General features: G+C 41.7%; 1 protein-coding gene across 1 annotated transcript in view; it reads right to left on the bottom strand.

Annotated features, from left to right (window-relative positions):
• The window catches only part of LOC141194443 (uncharacterized), a 73,596-nt gene that overhangs the window by 34,716 nt on the left and 22,362 nt on the right, over positions 1 to 16,518 (bottom strand). Inside the window, exons 2-7 of the mRNA XM_073662364.1 lie at positions 11,575 to 11,724; positions 8,011 to 8,190; positions 7,804 to 7,927; positions 7,623 to 7,720; positions 7,341 to 7,431; positions 1,566 to 1,723 (exon numbers count right to left, since the gene is read on the bottom strand). Of these exons, the coding sequence (XP_073518465.1) occupies positions 1,566 to 1,723; positions 7,341 to 7,431; positions 7,623 to 7,720; positions 7,804 to 7,927; positions 8,011 to 8,190; positions 11,575 to 11,652 (729 nt within the window). The 5' untranslated portion in view covers positions 11,653 to 11,724. The remainder of the gene's footprint in view (positions 1 to 1,565; positions 1,724 to 7,340; positions 7,432 to 7,622; positions 7,721 to 7,803; positions 7,928 to 8,010; positions 8,191 to 11,574; positions 11,725 to 16,518) is intronic.

The raw sequence follows: 16,518 nt of genomic DNA, 5'->3' as shown, positions 1-16,518 counted from the left end.
AACATTAAGAGGAAGTCGGAGCGCAGTTGCAGCCCTGGCTTCCTTTTGATGTTCAACACGTCCGAAGGCAGAGACGTTGAAGCCGATTGAAGCCGATTTGGGGCAGGACTTGTGTGATGAAGCAACCTCACATAAGCCCGAGAATGCAAGTCTCAAAACCACAAGAACGGTGCTGACACGGAAGGTGATTTCCCACAATCTAAACATTAAAAAGGCTTCTCCCCTGTGTGGGTTCTCCAGTGGCTATCAATATGCCCTTTCTGGTTAAAACACTTCCCACATTCTGATCATGAATAAGGCTTCTCACCTGTGTGAGTTCTCTGGTGCTTATCAAAATATAATTTATCGTTAAAACACTTCCCACATTCTGAACATGAATAAGGCTTCTCCCCTGTGTGAGTTCGCTGGTGCGCAACAAGACGTGATTTGTGGTTAAAACATTTCCCACAATCTGAACAGGAAAAAGGCTTCTCCCCCGTGTGGGTTCTCCAGTGGCTATCAAGATGCCCTTTCTGGTTAAAACATTTCCCACATTCTGAACATGAATAAGGCTTCTCACCTGTGTGAGTTCTCTGGTGCTTATCAAAATATGATTTATCGTTAAAACACTTCCCACATTCGGAACATGAATAAGGCTTCTCCCCTGTGTGAGTTCTCTGATGCTTAACAAAATTTGATTTGTGGTTAAAACATTTCCCACATTCTGAACAGGAAAAAGGCTTTTCCCCCGTGTGGGTTCTCCAGTGGCTATCAAGATGCCCTTTCTGGTTAAAGCACTTACCACATTCTGAACATGAATAAGGCTTCTCACCTGTGTGACTTCTCTGGTGCTTAGCAAAATAAGATTTATCGTTAAAACACTTCCCACATTCTGAACATGAATAAGGCTTCTCCCCTGTGTGAGTTCTCTGGTGCTTAACACAATTTGATTTGTGGTTAAAACATTTCCCACATTCTGAACAGGAAAAAGGCTTCTCCCCCGTGTGGGTTCTCCAGTGGCTATCAAGATGTCCTTTCTGGTTAAAACACTTACCACATTCTGAACATGAATAAGGGTTCTCACCCGTATGGGTTCTCTGATGCTTATCAAAATATGATTTATCGTTAAAACACTTCCCACATTCTGAACATGAATAAGGCTTCTCACCTGTGTGAGTTCTCCGGTGCTTAACAAAGTATGATTTATCGTTAAAACATTTCCCACATTCTGAACATGAATAACGCTTCTCACCTCCGTGAGTTTTCTGGTGTATTACAAGATTACTTTTCCGGTTAAAACATTTCTCACATTCTGCACAGGAAAAAGGCTTCTCCCCTGTGTGGGTTCTCTCATGCCTTACAAGATTTGATTTCTGCCTAAAACATTTCCCACACTTGAAGCAAGAAAATCTATTTTCTGCTTTGTGAATTTTTTGATGTTTAGGAAAACACTTTTGGAGAGGAAAACTATTCCCATATTCTGAGCGTGAAAATTTCGTCTTTGCTTTAGGAGCAATTTGTTTTTTAATGCTTATTTTGTGACTTTGATTTTCCTTAGTAGTTGGTAATGAATCTGAAGACAGGACCTGTTTCAAAGGATCAGATGACAGATTTTTGCTGTGAAGGAATGATGGTACATCTGGAGTAATGGCATTCACTTCAATTGTATTCTGTTGGATCTCAAGAACATCTGATTTAAAAATTGAAGATACCAGCTGTCCCTCTGATCTCCTGGTACAGTCATCTGCCAAGAATAAAACCAATTATTATTTTTGAACAAAAAATATCCTTGAATTTTATATTTTTGAACATTTCTACTTAAACTCTCTGTAAAAATAGCAAGTTATGTAAATTTATAGAATTATTCACTAAGACAATGACAGTTCATAGTCTAATAAGAAACTGTGAAGACCCGGGGTCTTCCATGGTCATAATACTACTCAGACAACACATGTTGAGGGTAAAACCACCAAACGGACAATAAACACATAGAACAGTCCCGGCAAATACCCAAGATGGTGCAAAATTACACAGTCTCACTCTTCCGCTGGCCCGCCTGGGAGTAGAACAACTACGACTTTGGAACTTCCAGGCCCAACTACCTCAACCAGTGGCCCCCCGCTTTTGGCAGGCCCCCACACAGAGGAGGTAGCGGCAAGCTTAGGAAGCTGATAGTCCATTGAGCTACAAGGCCAGGGGACATGAAGGTCCCACTCTGGTCTCTGAGAGTTTCCATGGGGCCAGATGACCGGCAGATCCCAATATGGCTTCTTCGAATGTCTCCATGGGTTCCAGGCGACTGGAGGGTCTCAACTGGAAACCCCAAACAACATATACATGGGGCCAGGTGACTTCACCGTCCCAACCTGGTCTCGCCAAAAGTATCCATGGGCGCTCTGATGGTCAATGGAGCAGATCCATATCTTTCCAGTCAGGGCCGTGCACCCTTAGGTCGGAATCATGTAGAATCCAAATCTGTGTCTCTCTGGATGGAGCCATGCTACCAACCTGATGTCCTAAAGTCTCTCTGATTCTCCTTTTTCATTCTGACTGCTACAGAGTCATATGTCTCTTAGATAGTTACGATTGTCCTTTCAAGTACACATTCACAGGTCAAAAAAAGGGAAGATATTATTCCACTGGGCTCAGGTCACATTGTTTGTGCATTTAATCAATTTACATAGTTGGTATAGCAGGGTGACTCTTGTAAATCAACAATTAGCTGGCTTTAATACAATATGTAATTAGCATATTAACAAACATTATTGTTTCCAGACCAAGAGAAGTCAACATTTAGGTTTATACACATAATAGTATGTCCTTCTTGACCAGCCAAAGAAAAATACATACATTCACAAACACAATAGTGTATTTCTCTTGGCTTAACAAATCTAGACATCTGGCTAATTAAGATTAGAAACTGTTTCGTCACAAAAACTTCACAGGATGAACCAGTGGAGCGTGGTGTTCAACTGTTTGTTCATTCTGCCTCTTAAATGTGGAATAAAAAGCCACCAAATAATGTTATGTTGGTGAAAATAATATCAATAAAAACTTCTACTCATCTCACAAAAAAGTCCCCACTCTGGTTCATCATCTATCAGTGGAAAAACTGAGGTTTCCACGTTAGCAGCTCAAAAGCTCTTGAAAAACAACATGGCTTCCATAAACCTATCCACCAATATCCACTCTCAGAAAGTCAAATCTCCCCCTCACTTCTGAGCCTTGCAGTGTACTCAAATCACATTTAGCATCTATGTATTTGGCATTACTACAGTGAGATGAACCCACTTAATTTACGGTGTGTGTGTGTCTCCTGGAGCACAATCTGGGCACTATGTGTTGTGTTGGGGTATAAAATTGCATATTTGCAATTTTCACTCAGCAACATCCACTGCGTGCTAATTTCTGGAAAGTGGCTGTGGAGTCAAAAATAGTCACTACTTCTATAGATTAATTCACTGAGGGTTATAATGTCCAAAATGGAGTCACTTTATGGGGATTTTTACTGCTCTGGTTTTATGCCATTTTGTTATATTAGGGCTTCTGCAAATGGTGTGTCCCATCTCTTCTGGGATCTGCTCCTGCAAAGTCTGCTTCTGTCACCAGGAGCCGCATTATTCATTCTGCAGGCGGCGCAGGTAATGGAGGAGAAATAGGAGCTAGAAGCTCTGGGCGGTGCATGTTCTGTCCAGCCACTAAGATTAGGGTTGCTGGGACCAGTAGTACCATCCAGACTGGCAGTATGAGTGTGTGTGCTGTCCAGCTGCAGTAATCTGTTACCTCCTTCAGCCAACTGTAGAGCACCATGCCCTACTAAAGCTGGAAGCATATTGCCATAAGCTGTCACATACAGCCTTGTTCTCCTCTGGTTCAGTCCTCTGTGCTCAGCTCCCAGCTTGTGTACTTGTGACCCCGGCCCATTTACTGAATGCTCTTGTGTCTTCTGATTTTTCTCTGCCCTCATGGTTCTAACCCGGCTACCTGACTATTCTTCTTCCCATCTCACACCACAAAACAGCAGGTAACACCGTGGCCCAAGCTTAGGGGTCTCTGTGCAATTCTAGATCCATGTAGTGGGGTCAAAGGGTGATGAGCAAAGCAATCCGTGGGATCTGGAAAACGGAGTAGAGAGTGCCAAACTTGTTCATGGTAGTCATCTTTTGAGCTGCCAGGTGAACATGAACAGTGCCCTCAATACATTGTGTCTGCAAACTGTTCCAGCGAGATCTGCAATCAAATGGCTAAATGGTGCTCCTTCTTTTCTTAACTTGCTATGTGCCCAGACAGTATGGTACAACCATATGTAGGGGATTGTTGGATTCAAGAGAAGTTGGAAGTAATCTGTAAGGTCCATTTGTTTCCTATTATCCTTTGTCATTATGTTGTGATAACTTTGGAATTATTCACACACGTCAGATTTGAAAAATGGGTCCTGATTAGGAACACAAAACTGGCTACAAGAAGGGGTTAAATCAGAGTATTTTGGACACTAACTACTGTAGTAAAAAACTGAGTATAGACAATAACACATCTACTGAAATTATCAAACTCAACAGTCTTCATCAGTAAAAAAATGAGCACCTAGTGGTGAAACCTCTCTGGGGTAATTTCAGTATGGGTCTCTGTGGCTCTTGGCAATCTGAACTATCATAAGGGACAATATTTTCTATTAAATGAGTTTCAAAAAGAAATATTAGACCCTCAGAGATAACTTTTCATAATACTGCAGAGCCGAGGTGTCTTAAATTTAGCTTAGAGATATGATTGAAAATATTTAGATTTGAGAGTCCTCAGTGGTTGATACTTTTTAATGGCTAACTGAAAAGATGGTAACAAGTTGCAAGCTTTTGAGACTACTTAGGCCTCTTCATCAGGCTAGTATAACCGAAAATCTGGAGAGTCACATATTTATACACAATAGGACACAGAAACAATGCAATAGATGAGACAGGTGATGAAAAGCAGAGCTATTACTATGGGAGATAAACAGTTCTGGCTGTAAATATTTTAGCAGTTCATAGATAAGGAGTGTGAAGGTTTTATTGTGACTAGGTCCAGTGTTATGATGACCCCACAAGTCTGATGGGCACATTCCTTAGTTGATGTAGAATGACATAAATCCATGCGACACATTCATTCCTGCTCTGAAGGTATCAAACGTCACCATTATTTTTTATTCCCAGACTCTTTCTCTCTGAGATTTGAAATTACCTTTTAATACCAGTAGTTTCATGTCCTTAATGCAGTGATTAGGGAGACAAAAATGCTTAGCCACAAGTAGATATATTCTTTTTTCTTTTATTGTGTGGTGATGATTATTCATTCTTGTCCTAAGTTTTTGCCCTGTCTCCCCACATCCAGCTGGACATTTGGTATATATAATTAAGTACACTACATTGGATGTGATACAGCTGAAAGTACCTGGGATCTTGTAGTCCTGATGTGAGTTGGGGATCTTTATCTTGTCTGTGGTAATTATAAACAGACAGGTTTTACATTTTTTCTGGTTGCAAGGAAAGGTACCTGTAGCTGGTTGAGATGACAGGGAGATTCTGACAATGATGCTTCTTAGATTTGGGGGCTGCCTGAAATACAGAAGTGGGGAGTCTGGAAATATGGATTGTAATCGGGCATCTTTTTGTAATAAGGGTTATAGTTTCCGTCCAGCTCTCCTTAGTGCCTCCAGATTTGGATTGTAGGCAACTACTAGAGGCAATCGGTTGCATTCTTGTTTAGTTTTGTAATGTAGGAGATGATTCCTTGATATTGTGGTGGCTGGTTCTCAATTGTTCTTGGATGGTAGCCCTGATTCAAAAAGGTCTTTCTGAGGCCACCAAGGTGTTTGCCTCTATCCATAGGGTTGGAACATATCTGATTGTATCTGATGGCTTGGCTGTAGACAATAGAGCTTTTTATGTGTTTTGGATGGAAACTGTCCCATTTAAGGTATGCTGGACAGTTGATTGGCTTCCGGTACAAGGATGTCTCTATTTCATTGTTCTGTAGCTTGATGATGGTGTCGAAAAAGTTCATTTCAGTACAGGAGTAGTTGAGTGTTAGGTTGATGGTGGGATGAAATTGATTAAAGTGTTCATGGAACGTCTTCAGCTGTTGCTCAGACTCCGTCCTGATGATTAAAATATCATCAATGCAACGATAGTAGGCCAGAGGGCTGATGGGACATGAGGACAAAAAGTCACTTTCAAGCTTGGCCATGAAAAGATTTGCATACTGTGGAGCCATTTTTCTACCCATCGCTGTACAAGTCTCCTGTAGATATATGTTGTTATCAAATTGAAAGTAATTGTGGGTGAGAATGAATTTTGTAAGTTTCACTACAGAATCAGCATCAATTCTTGTATTTTCCATGAAGATTTTGCAGGCATTTAATCCATCCTGGTATAGGATATTAGAGTACAAAGATTCCACATCCATGGTGGCCAGGATGGGCTCTTCTGGTAGAGGACCTATAGCTGCTAGTTTATTCAGTAGGTCCGTTGTGTCCTGAATGTGGCTGGGTGTTATCTTTACCAGTGGTTTAAGAACACGCTCTATCCATCCAGAAACTTGCTAAGTAAGGGTGCCCACACATGAAATTATTGGTCTTCCTGGATTACCACATTTGTGGATTTTGGGAAGCATATAGAATGCACCTATTCTTGGACTCTCTGGTCCAAGAGATATATCATGGCACAGAGATATATCACGGCAGAGGTGTAATGTTTTTTAAGCAGCTTATCGCAATCCTTTTTGAAGTTAGTTGGTTTTAAAAGAAATTGAAAAGTCACGATAAAGGGAAACTCTGTTGTTATTGTACAGAAATTCACACTTGGCCCTCACTGCACATTTAATATTGTCGATTATAAAAATAGAGTTTGGCCAGAAAGACTGGACCTGGTCTTGTAGGGACCTTATGAACACATTCAGCAGCACAGAAGGGAGAGAAGGTAGATTCATCCAATAAGATATCAGGGTTCTAAGAAGTCAACAGCATCATTACAATTCACTTTCTCTAAGAGGCCAATCATAATTTCTCTTCAAGTGATTTTCTAATTTGTCAGCACATTCTACCTATGCTGACATTTGATTTTTGAAATTACAGATCTGGGCAGGTAACGTTCAGAGTCTTCTAATCCCAGAGTGTAGGTGGATTGTCCATGTTGCAAGTTCAATAGAAAAGGGCTTTAAATACCCAAAGTCATTTGAAAAGTTTTGGGTGGAGGAGAATGTTGTGATCCAGAGGCAAAATGGTGATCACACGATTGTGATACAGCAGACCCTGCACCAATGATAAAGCAACTACAGCCGGTGACTGAGAATAATTGGTAACTTCTCTACATTTAGTGGTCACTACTCACCTGGGTAGTCATATGTTTGAATCTCCTCTTTACACCACTCATCACCCCTCACATATGTCTCTGTAGTATTAATATGCATCACATCTTTACCCTGAAACAAATATTGTAAAAGTCACAGACAGATGGAGAAGTCACATCTACGATCAACTCTAATCCTGCCATTTCCACTGTCCTCTTTACCCAAGTATAAAACATATAATATTGGTGGATAAAACAAGACTGAACACAAGACCTTCACAGCCATCTACATATTATAGAGATCACATGACACCTTCTCTCTACCTGATGATCCTGAGGAACATTGGGATCTTCTTGTTTACAGTCCTGTGGAAGAAGAGAACGGGGACATCTCTCTGGTGTTGTCCTCTTACTGGATAGATCTGGAGGAAACACATACAGGGACTGAATTTATTCTTTACATACAGATAATTATAGGCCGTGTGTATTTAGTCCTGTCTATTACCTGGTGATGTGAGGGGCTGGGGAACCTCCATCATGACGTCCTTGTACAGATCTTTGTGTCCTTCTAAATACTCCCACTCCTCCATGGAGAAATAGATGGCGACATCCTGACACCTTATAGGAACCTGACATATACAATGATACCGTCATCCCCCTGATACCTTCATAGCTTTACTGTATAATGTCCCAGCATTCCCAGCAGTGTCACCTCTCCAGTCAGCAGCTCAATCATCTTGTAGGTGAGTTCTAGGATCTTCTGGTTATTGATGTCCTCATGCATCAGGGGATGAGGTGGAGGCCCTGTGATTGGGCTCAGGGGTCTTCCCCATCCCTCAGACACAGGGTCCTGACAGTGCTCACTAGAGGTCTTCTTCACTACTGTGTAATCCTGGTTATGGAGAGACAGGTAATAATTGTTAGTACCCCTCATTTAATGAAAGAAAAACCCACAATGGTCACAGAAATAACTTGAATCTGACAAAAGTAATAATAAATTAAAAATCTATGAAAATGAACAAATGAAAGTCAGACATTGCTTTTCTGCTTCCACAGAAATGTTTAAAAAATTAAACTCATGAAATCGGCCTGGACAGAAATGATGGTTCTTCTTAACTTAATATTTTGTTGAACAACCTTTTGAGGCAATCACTGCAATCAAAAGATTCCTGTAACTGTCAATGAGACTTCTACATCTCGACAGGTATTTTGGTCCACTCCTCATGAGCAAACTGCTCCAGCTATCTTGTGTTTGAAGGTTGCCTTTTCCAGACGCCATGTTTCAGCTCTTTCCAAAGATGCTCAATAGGATTAAGGTGAGGGCTCATAGAAGGCCACTTCAGAATAGTCCAATGCTTTCCTCTTAGCCATTCTTGGGTGTTTTTAGCTGTGTGTTTTGGGTCATTATCCTGTTGCAAGACCCATGACCTGCGACTGAGACGAAGCTTTCTAACACTGGGCAGCACATTTCTCTCTAGAATCCCTTGATATAGTCTTGAGATTTCATTGTACCATGCACAAATTCAAGACACCATGTGTCAGAAAAGCAGCCCCAGAACATAACAGAGCCTCTTCCATGTTTCACAGTAGGGAAATTGTTCTTTTCTTGATATGCTTCATTTTTCCATCTGTGAACATAGAGCTGATGTGCCTTGCCAAAAACTTCCATTTTCGTCTCATCTGTCCATAGGACATTCTCCCAGAGGCTTTGTGGCTTGTCAACATGTAGTTTGGCAAATTCCAGTCTGGCTTTTTTGTGATTTTTTTTCAACAATGGTGTTCTCCTTGGTCGTCTCCCATGATGTCCACTTTGGATCAAACAATGACGGATGGTGCGATCTGACACTGATGTTCCTTGAGCTTGAAGTTCACCTTTAATCTTTTTAGAAGTTATTCTGAGCTCTTTTGTTGCCATTCGTATTATCCGTCTCTTTGATTTGTCATCAATTTTCCTTCTGCGGCCACATCCAGGGAGATTGGCTACAGTCCCATGGATCTTAAATTTCTGAATAATATGTGCAACTGTAGTCACAGGAACATCAAGCTGCTTCGAGATGGTCTTATAGCCTTTGCCTTTAACATGCTTGTCTATAATTTTCTTTCTAATCTCCTGAGACAACTCTTTCCTTTGCTTCCTCTGGTCCATGTTGAGTGTGTAGTATCGACGTCTCTGCCCCCTGACAGGTAGAGATGCCGTCCCTCTTTCCGCCACGCTCCCCGCCCAGCGTCCTCCGGCACTCCTGCGGCTGCCGGCGCACGCAGCTTCCCGGGCACTGTGCTTAGGGCACGCACGCTCCCTCCTTCTTAAAGGGGCCGAGTGCGCCCTCCTAAGGAGTCCCCGGCCAATGGCCAGAGGACCTCCCATATATAAGGCACTTTGCCCGAGCAAAGTTGTAGCATTGTGTACTTACCTCTGCTTCAGCCCTCAGGTTCCGCTGCCTGCCTGACTACCAGTCCAGTCCGCCAGCCTGACTACCAGTCCAGTCCGCCAGCCTGACTACTCTCCAGCCCAACAGTCTGTCTTCCGTTCAGTCCGCCAGTCAGTCTATGGGCTCTGCCCGCCTGCTTACCTGGAAGCACCTGCCCGTTACCTGCCGTGCCTACCAGCCAGCCTACCTGGAGGCTCCTTCTTGTTACCTGCCATGCCTGCCAACCCGCTTGCTTACCTGGTAGCACCTGCCGTGCCTACCAGCCAGCCTACCTGGAGGCTCCTGCTTGCTACCTGCCATGCCTACCTGGAGGTTCCTGCTTGTTACCTGCCGTGCCTACCTGGAGGTTCCTGCTTGTTACCTGCCGTGCCTACCTGGAGGCTCCTGCTTGTTACCTGCCGTGTCTGGCAGTCCGTCTACCTGGATCACCCGCCAGCCTGCCTGCTGTGCCCATCTACTATACTGGTCAGTCCCTGCCTTCTGACCCGTGGGAGTCACCTGGTCTCATACAAGTTCTGGCCCAGAGTAGCACCTGGTCCCTCTTCTCGGTCCTTCCCTAGTCACGGAGTCGATTGAGCCGCCGTACGAGCTTGGTCAGTCTGAGTTGATACCTAATTACGCCTCTCTGTTCCCTCCTTGCACCGCAGCACAGAGGTTCCACCACCCGAATCCGTAACAGAGTTTGGTCCACACCATGTCACCAAACAGCACAGTGAGTATCTGTAGCCCTATATGCAGGCCCACTGACTGATTACAAGATTGTAGACATCTGTGATGCTAATTAGTGGACACAACTTGATTTAACATGTCCTTTTGTCACATTATTTTCAGGGGTGCCATCATTTCTGTCCAGGCCTATTTCATGAGTTAAATTTTTTTTTTAATTCTGTGGAAGCAGGGTTGAAAAGCAATGACTGACTTTCATTTGTTCATTTTCATCGATTTTTAATTTATTATTAATTTTGTCAGATTCAAGTTATTTCTGTGACCATTGTGGGTATTTCTTTCATTAAACGAGGGGTACCAAAAATTTTGACCACATGTGTATATGGCCCCCTCCTTCCTGTAATATGTGGCCCTCATCCCCATCCTGATATGCATGGCACCCCAATTCACCATCCTGGTATGCATGGCACCCCAATTCCCCATCCTGGTATGCATGGTAGCCTTCATCCCCCATCCTGGTATGTATGGCCCCCGTCATCCCTCATCATAGTATGTATTGCACCCTTCAACCCTGTATGTATGGCCTCCCCTGATCCCTGTCACGCTGCATACAAAAAAAGAAACAATCATGCTCACCTCATCTCTCCTCCAGCGCTGCGTCCAACTCTGCTGCCGACAGGGTTCTCACTGTGTGAACCGCGCATGGCGTCCCTGCTATGCGCCCTCACACAGTGATCAGCTGTGCCGGAATAGTCACTGCTCCCCACGCTGGGACTGTGTGTGTGGGGAGCAGTCACCATTCATTCTCCCTAGTAGCACGCACACTGTAGACTATTAAAGTCCATGAGTATTCATGAATTCAGGAATACTGGGCATGGGGATCAGTGAATATTAATTTTCTTTAGCTGGTACAGTGTAGGCTGCAGCATGCGGCTGATGCTTCATGTGCTCTGCTACTCTGCTGCTGTTGCTCCCCCCACATCCTCCACCACCTGCAGCCACAGTATTTATGTATATCGGACTATAAGACGCACCCACCACTTTCCTACAAAATTTTGGAGGAAAAAAGTGCATCTTATAGTCCGAAAAATACGGTACTCACTTATATAGCGCCATTAATTCCACAGTGCTTTACAGAAATTATAAGAATGATGTAATGTGATGTCATCAGAATCTCTCACCTCTCCAGTAAGCCGGAAGATGATTTCAAGGGCAAAGTGTAATATCCTCTCCGCCATCTTATTTCTATCCATATCCATATTTGATGGGTAAATCAGGAAAATTCTCTTATATAGAAGATCTTCACTGCGTGGATCTGATATTGTAAATACCTGAATGAGAAGATGATGAGCCAATGTAACATAAAAATCCTGTGTAATGATACAATTACTGGAGATAATAGGGGAAACAGGAGATTTATTATTTAAAGTATTTAATTTTCTTCTTTACAACTACAAATAAAACCTATATATTTTAGGTCACAGATAACAAGCAGTTTCTTCTTCAGAGTCTGCAGTTGAATACGTTTCTCATAGACTTATCTTCCATAATGTTAATTCTCAACTCATTTACCGACACTGGAATCGGCATTAGCAATACTGCAGGAGATATTCATTGCACTTGACATGAGAAATAATTACTTCATGATGAGGACGACATCTTCATCTTCTACTACGGCTGTAGAAACATAGTTAGCCAGAGTCCATCACTGACTACATCTCCACCGGCCGTCTATATAAATGTTTCCCATCTTCCCCAGACTGTAATCTTCTATCACGTTAGATCTCATGTCTGATTCACACACAGAAGTATGAGGCATTTATAAGAGTTTTTTTGTTTGCACAAATACTGCAGACAGAAATTATTTGACACTAAAGTCTCCATGTACAGTATTTATGGGGTTTATTTCTGGCCTTAAGCTTTCCTATATTACAAGAAAAACACTAGAAAAAAAGCAGAAATTAAAATGTTTCAAAAGAAAAGTGGCACCAACAATTCTTTCAAAAAGAAAAAACATGCAAAAAGCATTAGACACATTTTATCATTTTTGAAAACATTAAACGTTTGTTTAACTCGTTTACCCCCCAAGGTGGTTTGCACGTTAATGACCAGGCCAATTTCTACAATTCTGACCACTGTCACTTTATGAGGTAATTACTCTGGAACGCTTCAACGGACCCCCCTGATTCAGAGATTGTTTTTTCGTGACATATTGTACTTCATGATTGTAGTAAAAATTTCTTTGATATCACTTGCGTTTATTTGTGAAAAAGATGGAAATTTGGCGGAAGTTTAGAAATTTTTGAAATTTTCAAAATTTTATGCCCTTAAGTCAGAGAGATGTCACACAAAATAGTTAATAAATAACATTTCCCACATGTCTACTTTACATCAGCACAATTTTGGAACCAATTTTTTTTTTTATTAGGGAGCTATAAGAGTTAAAAGTTGACCAGCGATTTCTAATTTTTCCAACAAAATTTACAAAACCATTTTTTTAGGGACCACATCACATTTGAAGTCACTTTGAGGGGTCTTTATGACAGAAAATACCCAAAAGTGATACCATTCTAAAAACTGCACCCCCAAGGTGCTCAAAACCGCATTCAAAAACTTTATTAACCCTTCAGATGCTTCACAGGAATTTTTGGAATGTGGAAGAAAAAAATTAACATTTAATTAACATTTAACTTTTTTCTCAAAAATGTTACTTTAGACCCAATTTTTTTTATTTTCGCAGGGGCAACAGGAAAAAAATTTGTTGTGCAATTTCTCCTGAGTAAGCAGATACCCCATTTGTGAGGGAAAACCACTGTTTGGGCTCACGGCAGGGTTCGGAAGGGAAGGAGCGTCATTTGACTTTTCGATTGTAAAATTTGCTTGAATAATTAGCGGACGCCATGTTGCGTTTGGAGAGCCCCTGATGTGCTTAAACAGTGGAAACCCCCCACAAGTGACACCATTTTGGCAACTAGACCCCTCAGGGAACTTATCTAGATGTGTGGTGAGCACCTTGAACCCCCAGGTGCTTCACAGAAGTTTATAACATGGAGTCGTAAAAATAAAATTTTCACATTTTTCCTACAAAAATGTTTTTCAGCCCCAGTTTTGCATTTTCATAAGGGTACCAGGAGAAATTGCACCATGCAACTTGTTGTGAAGTTTCTCCTGAGTACGTCTATACCCCATATGTGGGGGAAAACCACTGCTTGGGCATACGGCACAGTTCGGAAGGGAAGGAGCACCATTTGACTTTTTGAATGTAAAATTTGCTTAAATAATTAGCGGATGTGCCCCTGATGTGCCTAAACAGTGGAAATCCCCCACAAGTGACACCATTTTGGAAACTAGACCCATCAGGGAACTTATCTAGATGTATCAAAAATGACGTTTTAGCCCCAATTTTTTTATTTTCACAAGGGTAAGAGGAGAAAATGGACCCCAAAAACCTTTGTGCAATTTCTCCTGAGTACACCAATACCCCAGTGTGACTTTTAAAACGCAAAATTGGCTGGAATCGAAAGCGGACGCCATGTCGCGGTTGGAGAACCCCTGATGTGCCTAAATAGTGGAACCCCCCCCCCCCCCCCCCCACAAGTGATCCCATTTTGGAAACTACACACCTGAAGGATTTTATCAAGGGGTAAAGTGAACATTTTGAACCCAGAGGTATGACACAGAATTTGATAACATTAGGTCATCATATTGAATAAGTTGTCATTAGTCTTGAGCGCAAGTGCTCACTACTTGAGTTTGCATCGGGTACTTAGTTATGCACCATGTATCGCGGGTGCTCGAGTGACATGCTCGACTCCCCGCCCACATGTTTCACGGTTATTAGCCACCCAAAAAAACATGTGAGGATCGCTCGTGCATGGCAGGCAATCCCCGCAAGGATTTTTTGGTTGCAAAGAATATGGGGCAGAGACTCAATCATGTCACTTGAGCACCCGCGATACTCAGTGCATATCCGAGCACCCGATGCAAACTCAAATAGCGAGCACTTGCGTTCAACATTAGTCGCCATATCATAATCTTTTTTTTTTACTTTTGAAAAAAATCCCAACCCTAACCCTAGCCCAACTCTAACCCTAACCCCAACCCTAACGCCTAACCCTAACCCTAGCACAACCCTAACCCTAGAGTTTATTTTTCACACCGTTCCTCTTACAGTAAAAGTGATTAGACGACTTTATTCTTCAGGGCGGTGCGATTACAGCGATACCAGATTCATATCGGGTATTTATGATTGACAGCTGTCACACACTAAAAGACGCATTTTTTTGCAAAATCTAGTTTTTGCATCGCAATTTTTTGAGAGCTATAATTTTTCCATATTTTGGCCGACAGAGTCATGTGACGGCTTGTTTTTTTGCGGGATGAGTTGACGTTTTTATTGGTGCCATTTTCAAGCATGTGACATTTTTTGATCGCTTTCGATTTCGATTTTTGGGAGGCAGAATAAACAAAAAGCGACAATTCAGGAATTGTTTTTTTTCCATTTTTTTATTCTGTTCCGCATGTGGTAACATTGATAACGTAGTTTTATTCTTCGGGTCAGTACGTTTACAGCGGTACCACATTTATTTTTCTATGTTTTGGCGCTTTTACACAATAAAAGCTATTTTATAGAAAAAAAATTTTTTTGCATCACTTTATTCCGAGAGCTATAACTTTTTTTATTTTTCGGCTGATGGAGCTGTATGGCGGCTTTTTTTTTTGCGGGACAAGATGATGTTTTCAGTGGCACCGTTTTTATTTATATTCGTCTTTTTGATCGCATGTTATTCCATTTTTTCGTTGGCAGTATGATGATAAAGCATTATTTTTTGCTTCTTTTTTTTTTTTTTTTACCATGTTCACTAAAGGGGTTAACTAGTGGGACAGTTTTATAGGTCAGGTGGTTCCAGATGCAGCGATACTAAATATGTGTACTTTTATTGTTTTTTTTATAATACTATTTATTGATGGGTACATTATATTTTTCCTTTTGGTGGATTATTTTTTTAAATTTTGTTTTATATTTTTACAATTTTTTTTTCCGTTTTTTAACACTTTTTTTTACTTTTATTCTTTGTCCCACTATGAGATTTTCACTTTTTTTATTCTGATCGCCTGTATAGCATAGGTATGGAGCACCATCCCTGTGCTATACAGGCTGTCAGCGCTGCAAATGCAGAAGATACTTTGGTCATGCACTGCGCATGACCAAAGTATCTTCCTGCTGTCTGGTGACCCGGATGTTGTCATGATGACATCCGGTCATCATGGCAACATCCAGGAAGCCACGGCAGACTGCTTTGGACGCCGGCAGGAGAGGTGAGTATCGCGATCACCTCCACAATGCTGCGATCGAATTCGATAGCAGCATTGTGGTGGTTAATGTGCGGGGAGCAGTAAGGGACCGCTTCTAACACATAGCACCGGCTGTCAATTGTGACAATCAGCTGACACCCGGCGGTGATCGTGCCCGCACAGCCTGTGTGCTTGCACGATAACCATGACGTACTAATACGTATGTGGCTCTTAAGTTCCAGGGCGCAGATACGTATTAGTACGTCTTGGGCTTTAAAGGGGTTAAAAAAAATTAACTATTTTGGGCATCAGAATATATCACAAAATTAGACTATCAAAAAGTTAATTTATTTCAGTTCTTCAATACAAAAAGTGAAACTCATATATTATATAGAGTCATTACAAACAGAGTGATCTATTTCAAGTGTTTATTTCTGTTAATGTTGATGATTATGGCTTCCAGCTAGTGTTGAGCGAGTATGTTCTGTCCGAGTATGCTCGGGCCGAGCTCCGAGTATTTACAGCTGCTCGGTGATATGCTTGAATCACTCCCGTGTGCATGATTTGCAACTGTTTGACAGCTTTATTACATGAGAGGAATGTGTAAGAAATAGACATTCCTCCCATGTAATAAAACTGTCAAACAGTCGCAAATCATGCACACGGGAGGGATTCAAGCATATCACCGAGCAGCTATAAATACTCGGAGCTCGGCCTGAGTGTACTCGGCGAAAGGGTTAACAGAACATACTCGCTCAACACTACTTACAGCCAATGAAAACACAACAGTCATTATCTCAGTAAATTAAAATAATTAACAAAAATCACCT

The sequence above is a fragment of the Phyllobates terribilis genome, unplaced genomic scaffold (assembly GCF_046119375.1).
Source record: "Phyllobates terribilis strain yellow unplaced genomic scaffold, ASM4611937v1 Scaffold_71__1_contigs__length_7168151, whole genome shotgun sequence".
NCBI classification, from domain to species: domain Eukaryota; kingdom Metazoa; phylum Chordata; class Amphibia; order Anura; family Dendrobatidae; genus Phyllobates; species Phyllobates terribilis.
The sequence above is the reverse complement of the archived record's forward strand: the minus strand, read 5'-3'. Positions and strand labels throughout refer to the sequence as shown.